This window comes from Hemitrygon akajei, chromosome 5, assembly GCF_048418815.1.
Source record: "Hemitrygon akajei chromosome 5, sHemAka1.3, whole genome shotgun sequence".
NCBI classification, from domain to species: Eukaryota; Metazoa; Chordata; class Chondrichthyes; order Myliobatiformes; family Dasyatidae; genus Hemitrygon; species Hemitrygon akajei.
In genome coordinates, this window is record NC_133128.1 from 140,517,333 (window position 1) to 140,539,333 (window position 22,001).

At 41.7% G+C, this 22,001-nt stretch overlaps 1 protein-coding gene across 2 annotated transcripts in view; it reads left to right on the forward strand.

The window, feature by feature from the left end:
- Positions 1–22,001, forward strand: part of ube2f (ubiquitin-conjugating enzyme E2F (putative)) — a 176,748-nt gene that overhangs the window by 136,724 nt on the left and 18,023 nt on the right. For both annotated transcript variants that reach the window (XM_073046678.1, XM_073046677.1), the window contains exons 9-10: positions 18,741–18,773; positions 19,473–19,535. In XM_073046678.1, the coding sequence (XP_072902779.1) occupies positions 18,741–18,773; positions 19,473–19,535 (96 nt within the window). The remainder of the gene's footprint in view (positions 1–18,740; positions 18,774–19,472; positions 19,536–22,001) is intronic.

Sequence of the window (22,001 nt, forward strand, 5' to 3'; positions counted from 1 at the left end):
TAGAGAAACAGTGCAAAACAGGCCCTTCCGTCCCAATGAGTTGCACCACTCTGCAACCCACATACTTAACCCAAGCCTAATTGCAGGATAATCTTCAAGGACCAATTAATCTATTAATTGATAGATTACTGTGGAAGGAACCAGACGATCCTGAGGAAACCCACGTGTTCATGGGAAGGATGTACAAATTTCTTACAGAGGATGCTGAAATATATTTCTGAACTGTTGCTCCGAGCCTAATAGTGTTGTGCTACCATGATGCCCCAAAACGAAGATAAGGGGCACAAAGCTACTCTTATAAAGCCTCAGCATTTCTTCCTTGCTTTTATATTCTAGTCCTCTTGAAATGAATACTAACGTGGCATTTGCCTTCCTTACCATTGACTCAACCTGGAAACTGGTCTTTAGAGAATCCTGCATGAGGACTCCCAAGTCCCTTTGCACCTATGATTTCTGAATTTTCACCTTACTTAGAAAATAGTCTATGCCTTTATTCCTTTTACCAAAGTGCATGGCCGTGTACTTCCCTATACTTTATTCCATCTGTCACTTCATTACCCCTTCTCCTAATCTGTCCAAGTCCTTCTGCAGTCTCGCTGTTTCCTCGAGCCTGCCTGCCCCTCCAACTATCTTTGTATTGTCTGCAAATTTGGCCAAAAAACCATTGATTTGATCATCCACATCAATGAAATACAATGTGAAAAGAGTGGTCCCAACACTGACCCCCTGCGGAACACCACTAGTCACCAGCAGGCAACCAGAAAAGGCCTCCTTTATTCCCACTCTGCCAGCTGCCAGTCAACCAATCTTCTATCCATGCCAGTATCTTTCCTGGATTACCATGGGCTTTTATCTTGTTTAACCGCCTCATGTGTGGCACCTTGTCAAAGGTCTTCCGAAATTCCAAGTAACCAACATCCACTGACTATCCTTTGTCTATCCTACCAGTTAGTTCCTCCAAGAATTCCAACAGAATTGTCAGGCAAGACTTCCCCTGACTTTGGCCTATTTTATCATTCAAGATTCATTTATTATCAAAGATTGTATAAATTACACAACCTTGAGATTTGCTTGCTCACAGGTAGCCACAAAGCAAGAAACCTGAAAGATCCCAATTAAAGAAAAAAAAGAATGAAAATAAAAATTAAACACCAACACTCAATGCACAAGAGAAAGAAAAAAAGTCATGCAAACAATTGAAGCGAACAACAGCATTCCAAACTAAAATTGAGTCCTCAGATCCAAACCCCAAGCAGCCTAAAGACTCATTTATCAGTTCATCATATTAGTGGGCACGGAGTACCATTCTGACTTTGGTCTATTTTATCATTCAAGATAAGTACCTCAAAACTTCATCCTTAATAATGGACTCCAACATCTTTCCAACCACTGAAGTCAAGTTAACTGGCCTATAATTTCCTTTCTTCTGCTTCCCTCCTTTATTAAAGTGTAGTGTGACATTTACAATTTTACAGTCCTCTGGAACCATTCCAGAATCTACTAATTCTTCAAAGTTCTCTACTAATATCTCTACAGTCTCTTCAGCTACCTCTTTCAGAACTCTGGAGTATAGTCCCTTTGGTCCAATTGCCTTAACTACCTTCAGACCTTTAAACTTCCAAAGCACTTTCTCCTTAGTAACAGCAACTATATCCTCTTCTGCCCTCCTGCCACTCTTGAATTCTTGGCATACCGTTGGTATCTTCCACAGTGAAAACTGATACAAAATACTTATTCTGTGCATTCACCATTTTTTTGTCAAGTCAAGTTACTTTTTATTGTCATTTCGACCATAACTGCTGGTACAGGACACAGTAAAAATGAAACGACGTTTTTCAGGATCGTGGTGCTACATGGAATAGTACAAAAACTACACTAAACTACAAGAAAAACATCACAGAGAGAAAAAAAACTACACTAGACTACAGACTAGTGTACACTAGACCCAGGACTGCATAAAGAGCACAAAAAAGTGCAGGCATTACAATAAATAATAAACAAGACAATAGGCGCAGTAGAGGACAGTAAGTTGGTGTCAGTCCAGTCTCTGGGTATTGAGGAGTCTGATAGCTTGGGGGAAGAAACTGTTACACAGTTTGGTCGTGAGAGCCCGAATGCTCCGGTACCTTTTCCCAGATAGCAGGAGGGAGAAGAGTTTGTATGAGGGGTGCGTGGGGTCCTTCATAATGCTATTTGCCTTGTGGATGCAGCATGTAGTGTAAATGTCCATAATGGCGGGAAGAGAGACCCTGATGATCTTCTCAGCTGACCTCACTATCCGCTGCAGGGTCTTGTGATCTGAGATTATGCAATTTCCGTACCAGGCAGTGATGCAGCTGCTTAGGATGCTCTCAATACAACCTCTGTAGAATGTGATGAGGATGGGGGGTGGGAGATGAACTTTTCTCAGTCGTCACAAAAATTAGAGACGCTGCTGGGCTTTCTTTGCTATGGAGCTGGTGTTGAGGGACCAGGTGAGATACTCCACCAGGTGAACACAAAGAAATTTGGTGCTCTTAACGATCTCTACCAAGGAGCCGTTGATGTTCAGTGGGGAGTGGTCACTCCATGCCCTCCTGAAGTCAACAACCATCTCTTTTGTTCACATTCAGAGACAGTTTGTTGGCTTTGCACCAGTCTGTTAGCCACTGCACCTCCTCTCTGTACCCCATTTCTACCTCTCTAGCAGTCCAATATCCATTCTCACCTCTTTTACTCTTTATATACCTGAAAGTACTTTTGGTATCCGCTTTTGTATTATTGGGTAGCTTACCTTCACATTTCACCTTTTCTTTCCTTATTGCTTTTCTTATTGCCTTCTGTTGGTTTTTAAAAGCTTCCCAATCTGCTAACTTCCCATTAATTTGTTGGTATATTATATGCCCTCTCTTCTGTTTTTATACTGTCCTTGACTTCCCTTGTCAGGCATTGTTGCCTTGCCCTTTCTTTAGAATGCTTCTTCTTTTGGGATGTATCTATCCAGTCCCTTCTGAAGTGCTCCCAGAAACACCAGTTGTTGCTGTACTGCTGTCATTACCACTACTGTCCCCTTCCAATCAACTTTGGCCCACTTCTTTTTCATGCCTCTGTAATTGACTTTTCTTCACTGTAATACTGATACATCTGATTTGAGCTTCTCTCTCAAATCATTATGGTCACTGTCTCCTAAGGTTTCCTTTACCTTAAGCTATGCAATTAAATAAGGTTCATTACACAACACCCAATCCAGAAACAACTTTTCCCTGGTAGGCTCACCACAAGTTGTTCTTAAAAAAAACCATCTCATCAGCATTCTACAATTTTTGTCTCTTGGGATCCAGTACCAACCTGATTTTCCTGATCTTCCTCCACATTGAAATCCCCTATGTCATCCTGGCTATTGTTTGGAGGCCTGTATATAAGTCTCATCGAGGGCTTTTTATCCTTGCAATTTTTTAACTCTACCCACAAGGATCTTACATCTTCTGATCCTATTTCACCTCTTTCTAAGGATTTGATTTCATTTTTTTACCAACAGAGCCACCCCACCCTTTCTGCCCACCTGCCTGTTCTATTGATACATTGTATCCTTAGATGTTAATTAAGCTCCTATAGAGGTTAATGCAACACTGTTACAGCTCGGGACATTCCAGAGTTCGGAGTTTAATTCCAGCACTGTTCTGTAAGGAGTCTCTGTACAGTGGCATGCAAAAACTTGGGCAACCCGGTCAAAATTTCTGTTACTGTGAGTAGCTAAGCAAGTCAAAGATTACCTGATTTCCAAAAGGCATAAAGTCAAAGATGACACATTTCTTTAATACTTTAAGCAAGATTACTTTTTTATTTCCATCTTTTACAGTTTCAAAATAACAAAAAAAGAAAAGGGCCCGAAGCAAAAGCTTGGGCACCCTGCATGGTCAGTACTTAGTAACACCCCCTTTGGCAAGTATCACAGCTTGTAAACGCTTTCTGTAGCCAGCTAAGAGTCTTCCAATTCTTGTTTGGGGGATTTTCACCCACTCTTCCTTACAAAAGGCTTCTAGTTCTGTGAGATTCTTGGGCCATCTTGCATGCACTGCTTTTTAGAGGACTATCCACAGATTTTCAATGATGTTTCGGTCAGGGGACTGTGAGGGCCATGGCAAAACCTTCAGCTTGTGCCTCTTGAGGTAGTCCACTGTGGATTTTGAGGTGTGTTTAGGATCATTATCCTGTTGTAGAAGCTATCCTCTTTTCATCTTCAGCTTTTTTACAGACGGTGTGATGTTTGCTTACAGAATTTGCTGGTACTTAATTGAATTGATTCTTCCCTCTACCAGTGAAATGTTCCCCGTGCCACTGGCTGCAACACAAGCCCAAAGCATGATCGATCCACCCCCGTGCTTAACATTTGGAGAGGTGTCCTTTTCATGAAATTCTGCACCCTTTTTTCTCCAAACATACCTTTGTTCATTGTGGCCAAGAAGTTCTATTTTAACTTCATCAGTCCACAGGACTTGTTTCCAAAATGCATCAGGCTTGTTTAGATGTCCCTTTGCAAACTTCTGACACTGAATTTTGTGGTGAGGGCATAGAAAAGGTTTTCTTCTGATGAAGGTCATATTTGTGCAGGTGTTGCTGCACAGTAGAACAGTGCACCACTACTCCAGAATCTACTAAATCTTCCTGAAGGTCTTTTGCAGTCAAACGGGGGTCTTGATTTGCCTTTCTGGCAATCCTACGAGCAATTCTCTCAGAAAGTTTTCTTGGTCTTCCAGACCTCAACTTGACCTCCACCGTTCCAGTTAACTGCCAGTTCTTAATTACATTACGAACTGAGGAAACGGCTACCTGAAAACGCTTTGCTATCTTCTTATATCCTTCTCCTGCTTTGTGGGTATCATTCATTCTAATTTTCTGAGTACCAGGCAGCTACTGCTTATATTTTGGGACAAGGTTTGAGGAATCAGGGTATTTATAAAGCTTTGAAATTTGTATCACTTGGCCTTTCTTAATGATGACTATGAGCAAGCCATAGCCCTAATGAGCTAATTAAGGTCTGAGACCTTGGTAAAAGTTATCTGAGAGCTCAAATCTCTTGGGGTGCCCAAACTTTTGCATGGTGCTCCTTTCCTTTTTCTCACTCTAAAATTGTACAAAACAAAAATAATACACTAATCTTGCTTAAAATGTTGAAAGGAATGTTTCATCTTTAACTTTATGACTTTCGGAGAACAGTTCATCTTCTACTCACTTAAGTAACAGAAATTTTGATCAGGGGTACCCAAACTTTTACATGCCGCTGTACATCCTTCCTGAGGAATGCTTGGGTTTTCTCCAGGTGCTGTGGTTTCCTCCTGCAGTCTAGTGATGTACCAGGCAGATTAATTGGTCATTGTAAATTGCCCCATGATTATTTTAGGGTTAATCAGGGTTGTGGGGTTACTGGGGCAGAGGCACTTGAAGAGTCAGAAGGGCCTACTGCATGCTGTGTTGCTAAATAAATAATCTCCTTTCATTGACTTATCTAGCCATTTGTGATCTAACCATTTCTCTGACGGTTCTCTGGGAAGGTAGCAGGTTCAAGAATGTGGCACAAGAGTTCCTAGAAGGGGAGGGTCAGCAGCCAAAGTTCATGTTCATTCTCAGTCACAATGAAAAAGAGATTGATAAAGGAGTGATTAATACTGTGGTTAGAAAGCAGCTTAGTTGATTGATCATTGTAAATTGTCCATGGTTAGGGTAAGTTTAAATTGGGGGATTGCTGGGTGGCAAGGCACAAAAGGTTAGAAGGGCTTATTCCATTCTGCATCTCAATAAATAGTTATCAAAATGTAGATTGGATTCATTTTGAGTTGAGCTAAGAAATGACAAAGGACATAAAATACCAACAGGAGTTGCTTATGGGCCATCAAGTAATAGTTATAATATTGCGTGCAGCATATATTGAAGAGTTGAAGGTACATATAATGGAGTAATACTGTGATTAACTTAGAAACAGACTGGATGAATTAAGTTTGCTGTAATAAGGAGGAAGATGACTTCAGGAATATATTTAAGGTGCTTTTCTACATTGATGTGTTGAGGAACTAAATAGAGAAGGGGTTATTTTGGAGAGAAATAGTTGATTGGTAATTTTTTCAAGGAGCCTTTAAAAGAGTGTGACCGTAATGTAGAATTTTACACTGTGCTTTGAAACAATGTGGTTTCGTGCAAAATTATAATCTTAAATTTGAACCAAGTAAACTGAATACCTGAGCAGAGTTGATCACCATGAGTCATAAGAGCAGAATTAAGCCATTTGACCCATCGGATCTCTTATTTATTATCCCTTTCAACCCTGTTTTTCTGCCTCCTCCATGTATCATTTGACACTCTTACTCATCAACAACTGATGGTGCATAGAAAGAAAGTGGTTGCAGACAAAGAAATGATGCACACATTACAATAAAACCTTCACAAGCGAATCCAGATGAAAAGTGATTAATTTGCAGCTGTTCGGAGATATGAATGAGAGCACTAGGTGAAAAGAAGAGGCTTTAAAAATTGCCAGAAATAGCAGTAGGTGTGAACTTTTGGAGCATTTTAGAACTCAGCAGAGAACCTAAAAAATCAATAAAGATAGAATATGACTGGATACTAGCAAAGAGTATAAAAACAGACTCTGATCTTTTATTTGTATGTTAAAGGAAAATAGCAACATGAGGCAAGTATTAGGTACCTTACAAATAGATGAGAGAATTTCCATCAAAGTACAAAGTGTACTATGGCGAAGTTCAATTATGTTTTCAGGAACCACAGGATTTATTGTTCTAAACAATTTTCCAATTATTAGAATAGATAGATAGATAGATACTTTATTCATCCCCATGGGGAAATTCAACTTTTTTTCCAATGTCCCATACACTTGTTGTAGCAAAACTAATTACATACAATACTTAACTCAGTAAAAAATATGATATGCATCTAAATCACTATCTCAAAAAGCATTAATAATAGCTTTTAAAAAGTTCTTAAGTCCTGGCGGTAGAATTGTAAAGCCTAATGGCATTGGGGAGTATTGACCTCTTCATCCTGTCTGAGGAGCATTGCATCGATAGTAACCTGTCGCTGAAACTGCTTCTCTGTCTCTGGATGGTGCTATGTAGAGGATGTTCAGAGTTATCCATAATTGACTGTAGCCTACTCAGCGCCCTTCGCTCAGCTACCGATGTTAAACCCTCCATTACTTTGCCCACGACAGAGCCCGCCTTCCTTACCAGCTTATTAAGACGTGAGGCGTCCCTCTTCTTAATGCTTTGATTCTCAGTAACCGTACTGGGCCAGCCACTTAAAGTCAATGGCTTCAGTGGCCTCAGAGGTGTGACTCACCTATTTACTCAGATTTTATTTGCCATTTGTAAGGTGCAGTTTAGTAGCATAATTGAACACCCTCCACTTGAAGCTTGAAAAACCTCCAGAAGCTCAACATATACAGCACAAAACAGACTTCTTAATTGGCAAACACGAGGAAATCTGCAGATGCTGGAAATACAAACAACACACACAAAATGCTGGTGGAACACAGCAGGCCAGGCAGCATCTATAGGAGAAGCACTGTCGACGTTTTGGGCCGAGACCCTTCGTCGGGACTGATTATATAGGAGACAATGGCCTGGTGCTCCTTAGTGGGGTCATGATCAAGGGGTAAATAAGAGGAGGTATCAGAGAGTTGTCGCTGTGCCTCGGCCAGGTAGAGGTCAGTACGCCAGACAACAGCGGGTTTTATAGTGAGGTTGGGATTGGTGCGGAGGGAGCGGAGAGCAGAGTGTTCGGAAGGAGTTAGGTTGGAATTGGAACAGGGTGTGGTGAAGTCGAGACGGTTGATGTCCCGTCGGCAGTTAGCAATAAAGAGATCCAGAGCAGGGTGTCCATGAAGAGGAGGAGGGTTGAAGACGGGAGAAGGGGTCATCGGTGGGGGTAGGAGAGTCCTTGCCAAAGAAATAAGCTCGGAGACGGCGGAAGAAGAGTTCCGTGTCATGGCGTACGCGGAACTCGCTGAGGCCCTTACTGAGGACAGAACGCTCTGCCTCAGAGAGTTGAAGGTCGGACAGAATGGTAAAGACCCGGCACGGATGATAGATGGGATCAGAGTCCTGACGAAGGGTCTCGGCCCAAAACATCGACAGTGCTTCTCCTATAGATGCTGCCTGGCCTGCTGTGTTCCACCAGCATTTTGAGTGTGTTCTTAATTGGCACTTAATCCGCTATCCTGAACACTCATTGCTCTCCCTCATTAGCATGTGGTTGTGCCTTGTACCAAATACACTATTGTATTTTCCATGGTTATTCCAATAGCACTTCCCTAAACCCAATATTTACTAGCATGGGCATTAGGGAGTACTATCACATACAGAGTTGCACCATCCTAATCGAGAAGTGTGTTACTTTTCTTCCATCAGCACTGAGTCTAAATTCTGGAACTGTTGTGGAACCATCTTCACCAGAAAGACTCCAGCAGCTTTTATCTTTTTACAAGTTGTCCTGGAGAAAGTGCAGAGGAGGTTCACCAGAATGATGTCTGGATTGGAGTACTTGAGTTATGGGGAGAGATTGGATAGGATTGACTTGACTTTCTTGGAGTGAAGGAGGCTGAGGAGTGACCTGTAGGAGTACAGTATATAAAATTATGAAAGTATGAAAAGTATAGGGTAAACAGTAAAAATCCTTTTCCCTTGGTAGAGATATCAGAACCAAGAGGACGTAGGTTTAAGTTAAATGATGAGAGTTTTGAAAGGAATCTGAGTAATTTTCTTAATACAGAGGTTGATAACTCGAAGGTATTGTCTGAGGAAATGGTGTAATCAGATATCATTTAAAATTCTAAACGGGAGCAAGGAAAATTTCAGACATAAGGACCATAAAACTAGAATTAGGCCATTTGGCCCATCAAGTCTGCTCCACTGTTTGATCGTGGCTGATTCATTATCACTCTCAACCTGCATCAATGAGCAGGTGTACCTAAAAAAATTTTTTAAAAAAAGTGGCTACTGAGTGTATTTGAGTCATTATTAATGGCAGGTGATCTGCTGAAAGACTGGACGGTAGCTAATGTGCCTATATTTAGAAAGGAATGCCAAGAAAAACCTGGGGACCATAAACCAATAAACCTTACATATGTGCTAGGCAAGTTTAGGCATTTGGAAAGGTGTGGGTTGATAGTCAGCACTGCTTTGTGTGTAAGAGATGGTGTCACATGAATTTGATTCAGTTTTTTGTAGCAGTAACCAAGAAGGCCGGTGAGAACAGGGTGATAGATGTGGTCTGTATGGACTTCGGTAAGGTCTTGGGTAAGATTTCACATGATAGACCACTATGTAGAGTTAGATCACATGAGATCAAAGAAAAGATAGTTAATTGGATAGGTCATTGGCTAGATTGTTGTGAGGCAACACTTCTCCTGCGAATTGGCTAGGGTTGTCCATTGTGTCCGATGCTCCTATTGCAGCCTCTACGTTGGTGAGACCCACCATAAACTGGGGGACCACTCCGTAGAGCACCCCTGCTCCATCTACCAAAAGTGGAAATTCTTGGTGGCCAAGCATTTTTATTCTGATTCCCATTCCCATACTGACATGTTGATCCTTGTCCTCCTCTTGTGGAGGAGCAACACCTTATATTCCATCTAGGTGGTCTCCATCCTGATGGCATGAATATTGATTTCTCCTTCCCATAAAAAAAAATTCCTCCCCCTCATCTCTTCTTCTATTCCCAACTCCGAGCTCTGAATTCTTCTCACCTGCCTGTCACCTCACCTGTTGATCCCCTCCTCCCTCCTTTTCCCCATGGTCTACTTTCCTCTCTTATCAGATTCTCTCCTCTCCAGCCCTTTATTTTCCTTACCCACCTGTCTTCACCTAACCCCCCAACTATGCCCCTTCCCTCCACCCCCCCCCCCCCCACTTTTTCATTCTGGCATCTTCCCCAATCCTTTACAGTCCTGAAGAAGGGTCTCAACCAAAATATCGACTGTTTATTGATTTCCATAAATGCTGCCTGACCTCCTGAGTTCCTCCAGCATATTGTGTGTGTTGCTTTGGATTTCCAGCATCTGCTGATTTCTCATATTTAAGGTATGACCACATTAATGGGATTATATTATAGAACACCAGCAGTCTGTGGGATTTAGAGGAGCAAATTTGTAGAGAGATTGCTACTGTTGCAAGAAATATAAGGTTGTGACAGTAAGTGATTTTAACTTTTCCACCTATTAACTGGGCTGTCCATACTGTAAAATGGCTGGATGGAAAAAAGTTTGTCAAATGTGTTTAGGAAAGTTTCTTTAATCAGTACACAGAAGTTCCAACTAGAGAGAGTGGAAATCATAAACACGAGAAATTCTGCAGATGCTGGAAATCTAAAGTAACACACACAAAATGCTGGAGGAACTCAGCAGGTCAGGCAGTATCTATGGAAATTAATACACAATAACATTTTGGACCAAGACCCTTTTTCAGGACTGGAGAGAGTGCAATACTAGATCTCCTATTAGAGAGTGAGACAGGTAGGGAAACACTTTGTATCTAGTGATCATAATGCCATTAGATTCTCAATTATTTGTTGCATCGAAACTTAGTTGCCAGCAAACATGCTGGATGCAAGGATCCGACCAGAAGATTTTACAATTTTCAGAATGGATCGAACTGCATGCTCTGGTAAAGAAAAAGGTAGAACCTAAAAAATAAGGCTCCAGAGATCAAGACAACAAAGAGGTGGCTGTGGGAAGCAGAGGAACAATTACAGGATTGCTTTGAGTTGATGGACTGGGTCGTCTTCACGTACTTATCTGAGGATCTGAATGACTACACCAGGATTGTAGCAGACTTTATTAAAACAGCTGTAGATGAGTGTGTCCCCATGAAATTATTCCAGGGTACCTCAGTCAGAAGCCCTGGATGAACCATGAAATCTGAAATATGCTGAGGGCCAGATCAGAGGCATTCAAGCCTGGAGATCAAGAAAGCTACAAGAGGTGCAGGTATGGTCTCCAGAAAGCCATCTCACAGGCAAAGTGAAGATTCTGGACTTGAATCAATGAGGGATGTTTGATAGCTGTGGCTGAGTTTGAATGCCATAACCTTCTATAAAGTTAAATCTAGAGTCATGGCGGATAGTAGAGTTTCACTTCCAGATGAACTCAATGCCTTTTATGGTCGCTTTGACCACAGAACAGGGAGGAGCCATCATGCACCTCCAGTTTTCCTGATGATTCTTTGGTCTCAGTATCTCAAGGTGACGTCTGGGTTGCCTTCAAGAGAGTGAATCCAAAAAAAGCATCGGGATGGAGTACCTGGCTGTGTCTGAAGACTTGTGCTGACCAACTAGTTGGTGGTGTTCACGGATATCTTCAACCCCTGACTCCAGCTGTGTGTGGTACCCACCTGCTTCAAGCAGACTTCAATCTGTCAGATGTCAATTGTAACATCTGTAGTCGGAAAAATGCTTGAAGCTGTTTTTAAAGAAGACATAGCGAAGCATTTAGAAAGGAGTGGTTCCATTAGACAGATGCAGCATGGATTCAGAAAAGGCAGGTCCTTTTTGACAAACTTACTGGAGTTCTTTGAGGACATAATGAGTGCAGTGGATAGAGGGGAACAGGTGGGTGTTGTATACTTGGATTTCCAGAAGGCGTTCGATAAGGTGCCGCACAAGAGACTTATAAATTTAAGATACCGATGCATGGAGTTGGAGGAAGTGTATTGGCATGGATAGTGGATTGGTTAACCGATAGAAGGCAGAGAGTCGGTTTAAATGGGTGTTTCTCTGGTTGGCAGTCAGTGATGAGTGGGGTGCCGCAGGGGTCGGAGCTGGGCCCGCAGCTGTTTACCATTTACATTGATAATTTGGAAGAGGGGACTGATTTTAGCATGCAAAATTTGCTGATGACACTAAACTGGGTGAAAAAGCAAATTGTACAGAGGATGTGGAGAGTCTGCAGAGGGATATGGTTAGGTTAAGTGAGTGGGCCAAGATCTGGTAGATGGAATACAACGTTGGTAAGTGTGAGATCATCCATTTTGGAAGGAATAGTAGAAGACCAAATTATTATTTAAATAGTGAAAGATTGCAGTATGCTGTTGTGCAGAGGGACTTGGGAGTGCTTGTTCATGAATCGCAAAATGTTGGCTTGCTGGTACGACAGGTTATTGAGAAGGCAAACGGAATGTTGGCCTTAATTGCTAGAAGATTTGAATTCAAGAGCAGGGAGGTCATGCTGCAATTATACAGGGTACTGGTGAAGCCACACCTGGAGTACTGTGTGCATTTCTAGTCTCCATACTTGAGGAAGGATATACTGGCTTTGGAGGCAGTGCAGAGGAGGTTTACCAGGTTGATTCCAGAGATGAAGGGGTTAACCTATGAGGAGCGATTGAGTTGCCTGGGACTATACTCTCTGGAATTCAGAAGAATGAGAGGGGATCTTATAGAAACATACAAAATTTTGAAAGGTATAGATAAGGTAGAAGTAGGAAAGTTGTTTCCATTGATAGGTGAGACTAGAACTAGGGGACATTGCCTCAAGATTCAGGGGAGAAGATTTAGGACGGAGATTGGGAGAAACTGTTTTTTCCAGAGAGTGGTGAATCTGTGGAATTCTCTGCTCAGGGAAACAGTTGAGGCTTCTTCACTAAATATATTTAAGATACAGTTAGATAGATTTTTGCATAGTAGGGGAATTAAGGGTTATGGGGAGAAGGCAGGTAGATGGAGCTGAGTTTATGAACAGATCAGCCATGATCTTATTGAATGGCGGGGCAGGCTCGATGGGCCAGATGGCCTACTCCTGCTCCTATTTCTTATGCTCTTATGTAATCATTCCTGTTGCCCAAAAATACATGGTAACCTGCCTCAATGACTATCACCCAGTGGCACTTACATCCACAGTGATGAAGTGGTTTGAGAGGCTGGTGTTGAGGGACTCCTATCTGAGTGGTGACTTGGATATGATCCAGTTTACCTACAGGAGCAGTAGGTCCACAGCAGATGCCATCTCACTGGCTCTTCACACAACCCTAGAACATCTGCAGATCAAAGATGCATACATCAGGATGCTTTTTATTGATTACAGCTCAGCATTTAAATCCATCATCCCCTCAAAATGAATCATTAAAGTCCAACACCTGGGCCTCAATAAGCCCTTGTGCAATTGGATCCTGGATTTCCTCACTCGCAGACCCCAGTTAGTTCATATTGGCAAAAACATCTCCACCATAATCTCCATCAGCTCAGAGGCGTGTAATTAGCCCCCTGCTGTACTCACTTTACACCAGTGACTGTGTGGCTAAGTACAGCTCCAATACCATATACAAGTACACTGATGACACCAATGTTGTGCAAAGGGAAGCTATGCTCTTCAAAGACCTTCCTTGCCTGGGCTATCTGCACTCTATTCTTGCCTGGACATTATGTTATCTCCTTCCTTACCACATCTTCTGCAAGCGTACCAGAGAATAGGAGTGAAATGAAAAGAAAAATTTGGGAGGCAAAGAGAGAATGTGGAAAAAGTACTGACCAGCAATGTCAGAGAAAATGGAGATTTTGCCTGCAACTTTCCAGTCCCTTTTGGTTGTAGAAGTGTGGACTGCTAATATTGTAGAATAGCTTAAAATAATTGATCTCAAGTAATCAGAATTTAGTTAGTTTGACTTTGGTGACAGGAAAATTATTGGAATTCATTCTGAAGGACATTATAAACCTGCATTTGGAAGGATACATATCAACCTCTCACTGCTATGGGCTTAAGTTTCCACTTGGTTCAAAAAGGCAACAATTATACCAGTGCCTAAAAGGAATAATGTGAACTGCCTTAATGACTATCACCCAGTAGCACTCACATCAACAATGATGAAATGCTGTGTGAGGTTGGTCATGACTAGACTGAACTCCTGCCTCACACAACAGGTCAACAGCAGACGCAATCTCAACAGCTCTCCACACGGCTTTAGACCACCTGGACAACACAAACACCTATGTCAGGATGTTGTTCGTCGACTATAGCTCAGCATTTAATCCATCATACCCACAATCCTGATTGAGAAGTTGCAGAACCTGGGCCTCTGTACCTCCCTCTGCAATTGGATCCTCAACTTCCTAACCGGAAGACCACAATCTGTGTGGATTGGTGATAACGTATCCTCCACACTGACGATCAACACTGGTGCACCTCAGGAGTATGTGCTTAGCCCACTCCTCTACTTTCTATATACACATGACTGTATGGCTAGGCATAGCTCAAATACCATCTATAAATTTGCTGACGATACAACCATTGTTAGTAGAATCTCAGGTGGACAAGAGTGCATACAGGAATGAGATATGCCAACTAGTGGAGTGGTGCCGAACCTGTAAGACAAAAGAGCTGATAGTGGATTCCAGGAAGGGTAAGACAAAGGAACACATACCAATCCTCTTAGAGGGATCAGAAGTGGAGAGAGTGAGCAGTTTCAAGTTCCTGGCTGTCAAGATCTCTGAGGATCTAACCTGGTCCCAATATATCGATGCAGTTATAAAGAAGGCAAGACAGCAGCTATACTTAATTAGGAGCTTGAAGAGATTTGGCATGTCAGCAAATATACTCATTAACTTCTATAGGTGTACCTTGGAGAGCATTCTGACAAGCTGCATCACAGTCTGGTATGGAAGGGCTACTGCACAGGAATGAAAGAAGCTGCAGAGGATTTTAAATCTAGTCAGCTCCATCTTAGGTACTAGCCTACAAAATACCCAGCACATCTTCAGGAAGTGGTGTCTCAGAAAGGCAGAGTCTGTTATTAAGGACCTCCAGCACCCAAGGCATACCCTTTTCTCACTGTTACCATCAAGTAGGAGGTACAGAAGCCTGAAGGCACACACTCAGCGATTCAGGAACAGCTTCTTCCCTTCTGCTATCTGATTCCTAAATGGACGTTGAACCCTTGGACACTAGTTCACTTTTTTAAAATACAGTATTTCTATTTTTTGCAAGATTTTTTAATCTATCAATATATGTATACTGTAATTGATTTACTTATATATTATGATTTTTTTCTTCTAGATTATGTATTGCATTGAACTGCTGCTGCTAAGTTAACAAATTTCACGTCACATGCTGGTGATAATAAACCTAATTCTGAATTGGGGGCAGTTTGCACAGATTTGTTGCAAGAAATTCATATCTGATGAACTTAATTGAAGTTTAAAGAGAGAGATAAGAAGGGTTAATGAGGGTGATGTATTTGATGTAATCTGTATGCACTTTAGCAAGGGTTTTGACAAAGTCAGACATGGCAAATTGTCAGTCAAATAAGAGCTCACAGGACTTAATGTAACCCTAATAACAGCTGCTTGATTTTGGACATCTAATTCTGCTTGAAAAGACCCTGTGGTGCACTTTAAAAAATCTCTTCTCCCTGTAACATATGCCACAAAACAAAGCTGACATAGAATCCCCCTCTATAAGCACCAAGTTCTAAAGGAGTCATCTGCTTGAGTTAAACTCTGGAGTCAGTAAATTTGTACTGGTATATGTTCCTGATTCTGAGCATCGCAGTGAGCTCTTGTTCTCCCAATTTCATCTTCAATTTTATTCTCCTCTTTTCTATCAGTTTGGAATTGAAATGAAGTTATTTTCCCTTAAGTAATTTTTTTCCTGTAATCGTATTCTTCCAGACAACTAAAATGTCTTGAAAACTTAGACTGAGAAGATCACTGGTTAAAGATCGGGGAATGTGTAATTTTTGTGCTGCTTGTGTGTCAATAGTTTCAAATTGATTTGTGTAAAGACTGAGTGATGGTGACTATTTAAAGCAGGAAACTGTCAACTTTAGGGAAGAATTTTGTGGTCAGTGAAGCATTTTGTAGACCACAAAGTCTGACTTGAGAAATGCAGAAGTAAATAGGCTGTAAATATTAAATTGGTCTGTTCTATCTGCAGCCCTTGAAGCAGCAGCCAGTTTTCCAACTGAAACAGCCAAACATTTGGAGAGGAAGTGTACATTCCGGAATCAATTTGTAGCACAAATTTTGGAACTGGATGCCAAAGAGAACATTTCCTTCAGATATGCTTTGGAGATATCAAACTGTGAATCTGGAACTTAAAACACTATTTCCTTCAATTCCTTGGTGCAAGGTTTCTAGTTTTAGTGTTTTTACCAATTAAGAGGCCTGAGTGCATCTTCTTTTATCTGATAATGTGTGTTGTACAGGTGGTAAAGAAGGAATCATTGTCTGCCTACACATTATAGGTGACAGTCAGTTGAGAACTTGTATGTGCCATGTTAGTCTGTGGTGTTGCACATCACAGTTCACAAGTGGTACCTGTGATATACAAGAGGATTTTGCTTATGATGAACTACAATGTACATATCGTTCTACTGCATTTTACTAATTATATGTGTAGGAATTATTAGTACCTTATGCTTGCTTCTTATTGTGTTTGCAATGTTTTTATAAGTCCTACAGATGTTTTGCTGTGTACTTGAAAAATGTTCTTGGAACGTGGGCTTCTCTGATAGAACTTACAGCCTGCACATGATTGTGCTGGGTTTCCTTCTTAGACTGCTACACCCTATCATGATGTAAGGACTGTGAGGGAGGTAGATCCAGAATTTTCACCCTGTGATGATAAAAGGAAGTGTGAAACTTGAGATATAGCTTGGATGGGAGCTAATGTTTCCTGCTCTGGTTGGTAGAAGCAAGTTAGCAAGTTATGACAGGTCCTGTGTGGTATCAAACTTCCAGAATGTTCTGTTTGCAGTGAGAAGACTAGCTGTTCTAGTGACTTAAAGCTGAGACATCCTGTTCAATACCATGTATTTCTTTTTCTGTTTATGATTAGATATTTTCAAGCTAATGTATTTCTAACAAATTAAAATTTACCTGCCATGTATGAATTCCAGCAAATTTTACAATATTATTCTGTATTTCACTGTCCTACATGGTAGACTTGGCCAAAGCTGTTTAGTTCTGTGAGCCGGTCCTTGAAATGAACTTGTGGGGCAATATCAGTGATTTGATACACTGCCTGAACCGTCCCATGTGTGCACATAGGATTAGCACACTCTCTCTAACCCAAATGGTTGCTGCTGTCTGGAAATGTTCTGTCTGTTTTTCATCTCTTTTTTCTTACTCAGTCAGCCCCCTTATTCTCACTCGCTCCTTCTGAACCTGTCCCATATCTGCCATCTTGGATTCCCTCAGCTACCTGCCGCCACTAGAGTAACAACAGTTGGATTTGTTTCTGTAAAGTGTATGTGGAATGGTTGTTGTGTGTAACAGAGCCAGCATCAATACTTCATCAAAGATAGAGTGCTTACTAATTGAGAGGTGAGCTACTGTTGTCATCAGCTCCTGAAACAAACATGCCAAGATACCCATGTTCAGTCCCCTGGCAACAGTGAGTTGAATGATATGTGACCTTGGACAAGGGAGTGGAAAGTGAGGCATATTCAGAAACCCACTAACCCTTGTCTATTAGATGGTTGAACAAACAAAGAGAGCTTTCTTGTGGAAATGAGTTTCTCTTTCCACATAGCCCTGAACATCATTGCCCTGGGGTTGACACAGCAACTTCAAGAGCAGAATGAAATTGAGAAGTCAAAACTGTGCTTCCTAGAAGCATAATCAACCAAGAATAGAAGGCATATTAAGGAAGATGATGAGGCAAAAAGGTGTGTTTAAAAGGAGGTAGGGATGGAGAGAGAATCAAGGGGGTTTTAGGAGAGAGAATTACATATTGTTGGACGCAAGTGGATGAAGGCTTGACCACTGCTAGAGTGAAGATAGTGCATAGTCAGGTTGTAGGAACAGTAAAAATGGGAAGTCATAGGGAAGATAGGTGAATCCAGCAGGACAGTTTAAAGATCTTCAGTTGACTCTCATTATAAAGGGCTGCTTTACCTGAATTGCCTGCTTATGTTAGTTTTCAACGTACAAACATTCAAAATATAATACTTGTAACTTATAACAAGTACATAGTTCACTTAAAGCAGCATCACATGTAGACAGGGTAGTGAAGAAGACATTTGGCTTGTTGACCTTCAGCAGTTAGGGCATTGAATTTAGGAGCTGTCCAACACGTTGATGAGATGGCCCCTGGAGTGCTGTGTACATTTCTGCTCAGCCTCTTATAACAGAGACATCACTGAACTGGAAAGAGTGCAGAGAAAATGTTGAGGGTACTACCAAAATTTGAGATCCTGAGTTATAGGGAGAGATTGAGCAGACTAGGCCTTTATTTCCTGGAGCACAGAGGATTGAGGGCTGGTCTTGTAGAGGTGTGCAACAACCATGAGGGGCCATAGAACACAATCATATTTCAACCATGAGAACACAATCTTATTCCTAGAGAATTAGCAGGCATAAGCTTAAGATGAGAGGCGAAAGATTTAATAGTCTTGAGTAGCAACTTCTTTGTGCAGAACATGGTGTATATATGGAATGATCTGCCAGATTAAGTGGTTGAGGGAGGTACAGAAACATCATTTAAAAGATAATTGGATAAGTATAAGGATAGGAATGGTTAGAGGAATATGGGCGAATCACTTGGTGGTCACCATGGTCAGTATGGACAAGTTGGGCCAAAGGGCCTGTTTCCATGTTGTCTGACTCTAATGGTCACTGTGATGACACGTGTTGAGTCTGTGATATTCTGGGGTAATGGGCACACTTCCTCATGTAAATACATTGTGAGCATGACTTCTGCATCAGTTTATTGCATTGTTACTCAGCAATGAATTTCATCTCAAACGTCTTTTTCCCTACAGGATGTGGTCTGGGGACTGAACTCTTTATTTACTGTAAGTACCAAACTGATCAAAGTAATGTATCACCTAAAAATGTTTAAGCAAATATATCATCTGCATTGAACCATTCATGCAATAATCATGTGTAAAATAGATCAGAAAGAGATTTATTTTGATCCACATTCCATTATCCTGTTTTGTCTAAACCAGCAATATGGTGCTTTGTAACTAGCTCAAGATGTCGGCTTTTAAGTTTCTCCCGGCTAAAACCAGTTAAAATATTTCATTAATGCAACAAAATGCTTTGTGAAATAATAGATGAGTTACAGGCTGAAATCTAATATAATGATTTAGGGTTAAAAAAAATAGAATAAGATAGGTGGAAGGAAGTAATGGTGGTGATCTTAATAAAAGTTGTCATCGTTTTTTTATTTTAAGTATCACGTAGGAGTGAGTTACAAATTGAGGTTGAACGAGGACTCATCCCACCTGGAGTGCCATCCTCAATCCATGTGTACATGTTGGATCAATGATAGTGTCTCATCGGACCCTTGGCAGTTCTAGGCTAATTATAGCCACAAATGGCACTGCAGCTGAGAATTACAAACTCAGCAAGGAGCAAAGATCAGATTACACCTCAATCCTGCATCACTGACAGAAAGCTTTTGATTATTGGTCTTTGTAAGTTTTAGTTTAAATTGGATAATTTAGGGGTTTGCTGGATTTGAGCATTCCTCTCTTCCTTTATCACAGGACCTCTTGAACTTTGATGATCCCCTGAATATCGAAGCTGCAGAGCAACACCTGCGTGACAAGGTGGGTCAGTTCACATGTTAATGGGAATTAACACCAAAAGGAGCAGATAATGAGCTCCTTCTGGCATGCGGGCTGGCACTGTGGGGTACTGCATGAGTTTGTCGTTTGCAGCCACCTACAAAGTTAACATGCACATTTATAGGAAGGTGTCTGTCTGGTGTGTGGGCAGAATTTTGGTGATTATGGGCTGTCTCTGTATACTGTGGTGGAGATGGTATTCATGGGGATTGGGTTGTCGGAGTTGGGTTGACATAGGCATGTGGCAAAGGTAATGTCGCAGTAGTTATGGGGGATTTCAACATGCAGGTGAACTGGGAGAATCAGGTTGGTGCTGGACCACAGAACAGGGAGTTTGTAGAGTGCCTACGGGATGCATTCTTGGAACAGCTTGTAGGAGAGCCGACCAGGGACAAGACTATTCTGGATTTAGTGTTATGTAATGAACAGAATTTGATAAGCGATCTTGCAGTAAAGGAGCCATTAGGAGGTAGTGATCATAATATGATAAGTTTTTATCTGCAATTTGAGAAGGATAAGGGCAGCTCGGAGGTGTCAGTGTTGCAGTTGAACAGGGGAAACTATGGAGCCATGAGGGAGGAGCTGGCCAAAGTTGACTGGAAGGATAGCCTAGCAGAAAAGACAGTGGAACAGCAATGGCAGGTATTCTTGGGAATAATGCACAAGGTGCAAAATCAGTTCATCCCCCAAAGAAGGAAGGATTCAAAGGGAGGAAAGGGGCCACAGTGGTTGACAAAGGAAGTCAGAGAAATTGTTATGGGAAACAGAGAAATGGCAGAAGAATTTAATGAGTACTTTAGATCTGTTTTCACTAAGGAAGACATAAGCAATCTCCCAGATGTATGGATGGGCCAAGGACATAGGGTAACAGAGGAAATGAAACAGATTGACATTAGGAAGGAAGCGGTGATGAGAAGACTAATGGGACTGAAGGCTGACAAATCCCCAGGTCCAGATGGTCTGCATCCTAGGGTACTAAAGGAGGTGGCCCTGGAAATTGCGGATGCATTGGTAATCATTTTCCAATGTTCCTTAGATTCAGGATCAGTTCCTGAGGATTGGAGAATGGCTAATGTTATCCCACTTTTTAAGAAAGGAGGGAGGGAGAAAACAGAGAACTATCGACCTGTCAGCCTGACATCAGTGGTGGGGAAGATGCTAGAATCCATTATTAAGGATGAAATAGTGGCATATCTAGATAGCAGTAATAGGATTGGGCCGAGCCAGCATGGATTTACCAAGGGTAAATCATGCTTGACTAATCTGTTGGTGTTTTTCGAGGATGTAACCAGGAAGTTAGACGGGGGAGATCCAGTGGATGTAGTGTACCTCGACTTTCAGAAGGCATTTGATGAGGTCCCACATAGGAGATTGGTGGGTAAAATCAAAGCTCAGGGCATCAGGGGGAAGACATTGACATGGATAGAAAACTGGTTGGCAGATAGAAAGCAAAGGGTAGCGGTGAATGAGTGTTTCTCGGAATGGCAGGTGGTGATTAGTGGGGTGCCACAGGGCTCGGTATTGGGACCACAGCTGTTTACAATTTACGTCAACGATTTGGATGAAGGCATTGAAAATAACATCAGCAAATTTGCTGATGATACTAAGCTAGGTGGCAGTGTGACATGTGATGAGGATGTTAGGAGAATTCAGGGTGACTTGGATAGGCTGGGTGAGTGGGCAGGTACTTGGCAGATGACATTTAATGTGAATAAGTGTGAGGTTATCCACTTTGGGAGTAAGAACAGGAAGGCAGATTATTATCTGAATGGTGTCGAGTTAGGTAAGGGAGAAATACAAAGAGATCTAGGAGTCCTTGTTCATCAGTCACTGAAGGTGAATGAGCAAGTGCAGCAGGCAGTGAAGAAGACTAATGGAATGTTGGCCTTTATTACAAAGGGAATTGAGTACAAGAGCAAGGAAATTCTCTTGCATTTGTACAGGGCCCTGGTGAGACCACACCTGGAGTATTGTGTACAGTTTTGGTCTCCAGGGTTAAGGAAGGACATCCTGGCTGTAGAGGAAGTGCAGCGTAGATTCACGAGGTTAATTCCTGGGATGTCTGGACTGTCTTACGCAGAGAGGTTAGAGAGACTGGGCTTGTACATGCTGGAATTAAGGAGATTGAGAGGGGATCTGATTGAAACATATAAGATTATTAAGAGATTGGACAAGATAGAGGCAGGAAATATGTTCCAGATGCTGGGAGAGTCCAGTACCAGAGGGCATGGTTTGAGAATAAGGGGTAGGTCATTTAGGACAGAGTTAAGGAAAAACTTCTTCTCCCAGAGAGTTGTGGGGGTCTGGAATGCACTGCCTCGGAAGGTAGTGGAGGCCAATTCTCTGGATACTTTCAAGAAGGAGCTAGATAGGTATCTTATGGATAGGGGAATCAAGGGATATGGGGACAAGGCAGGAACCGGGTATTGATAGTAGTTGATCAGCCAT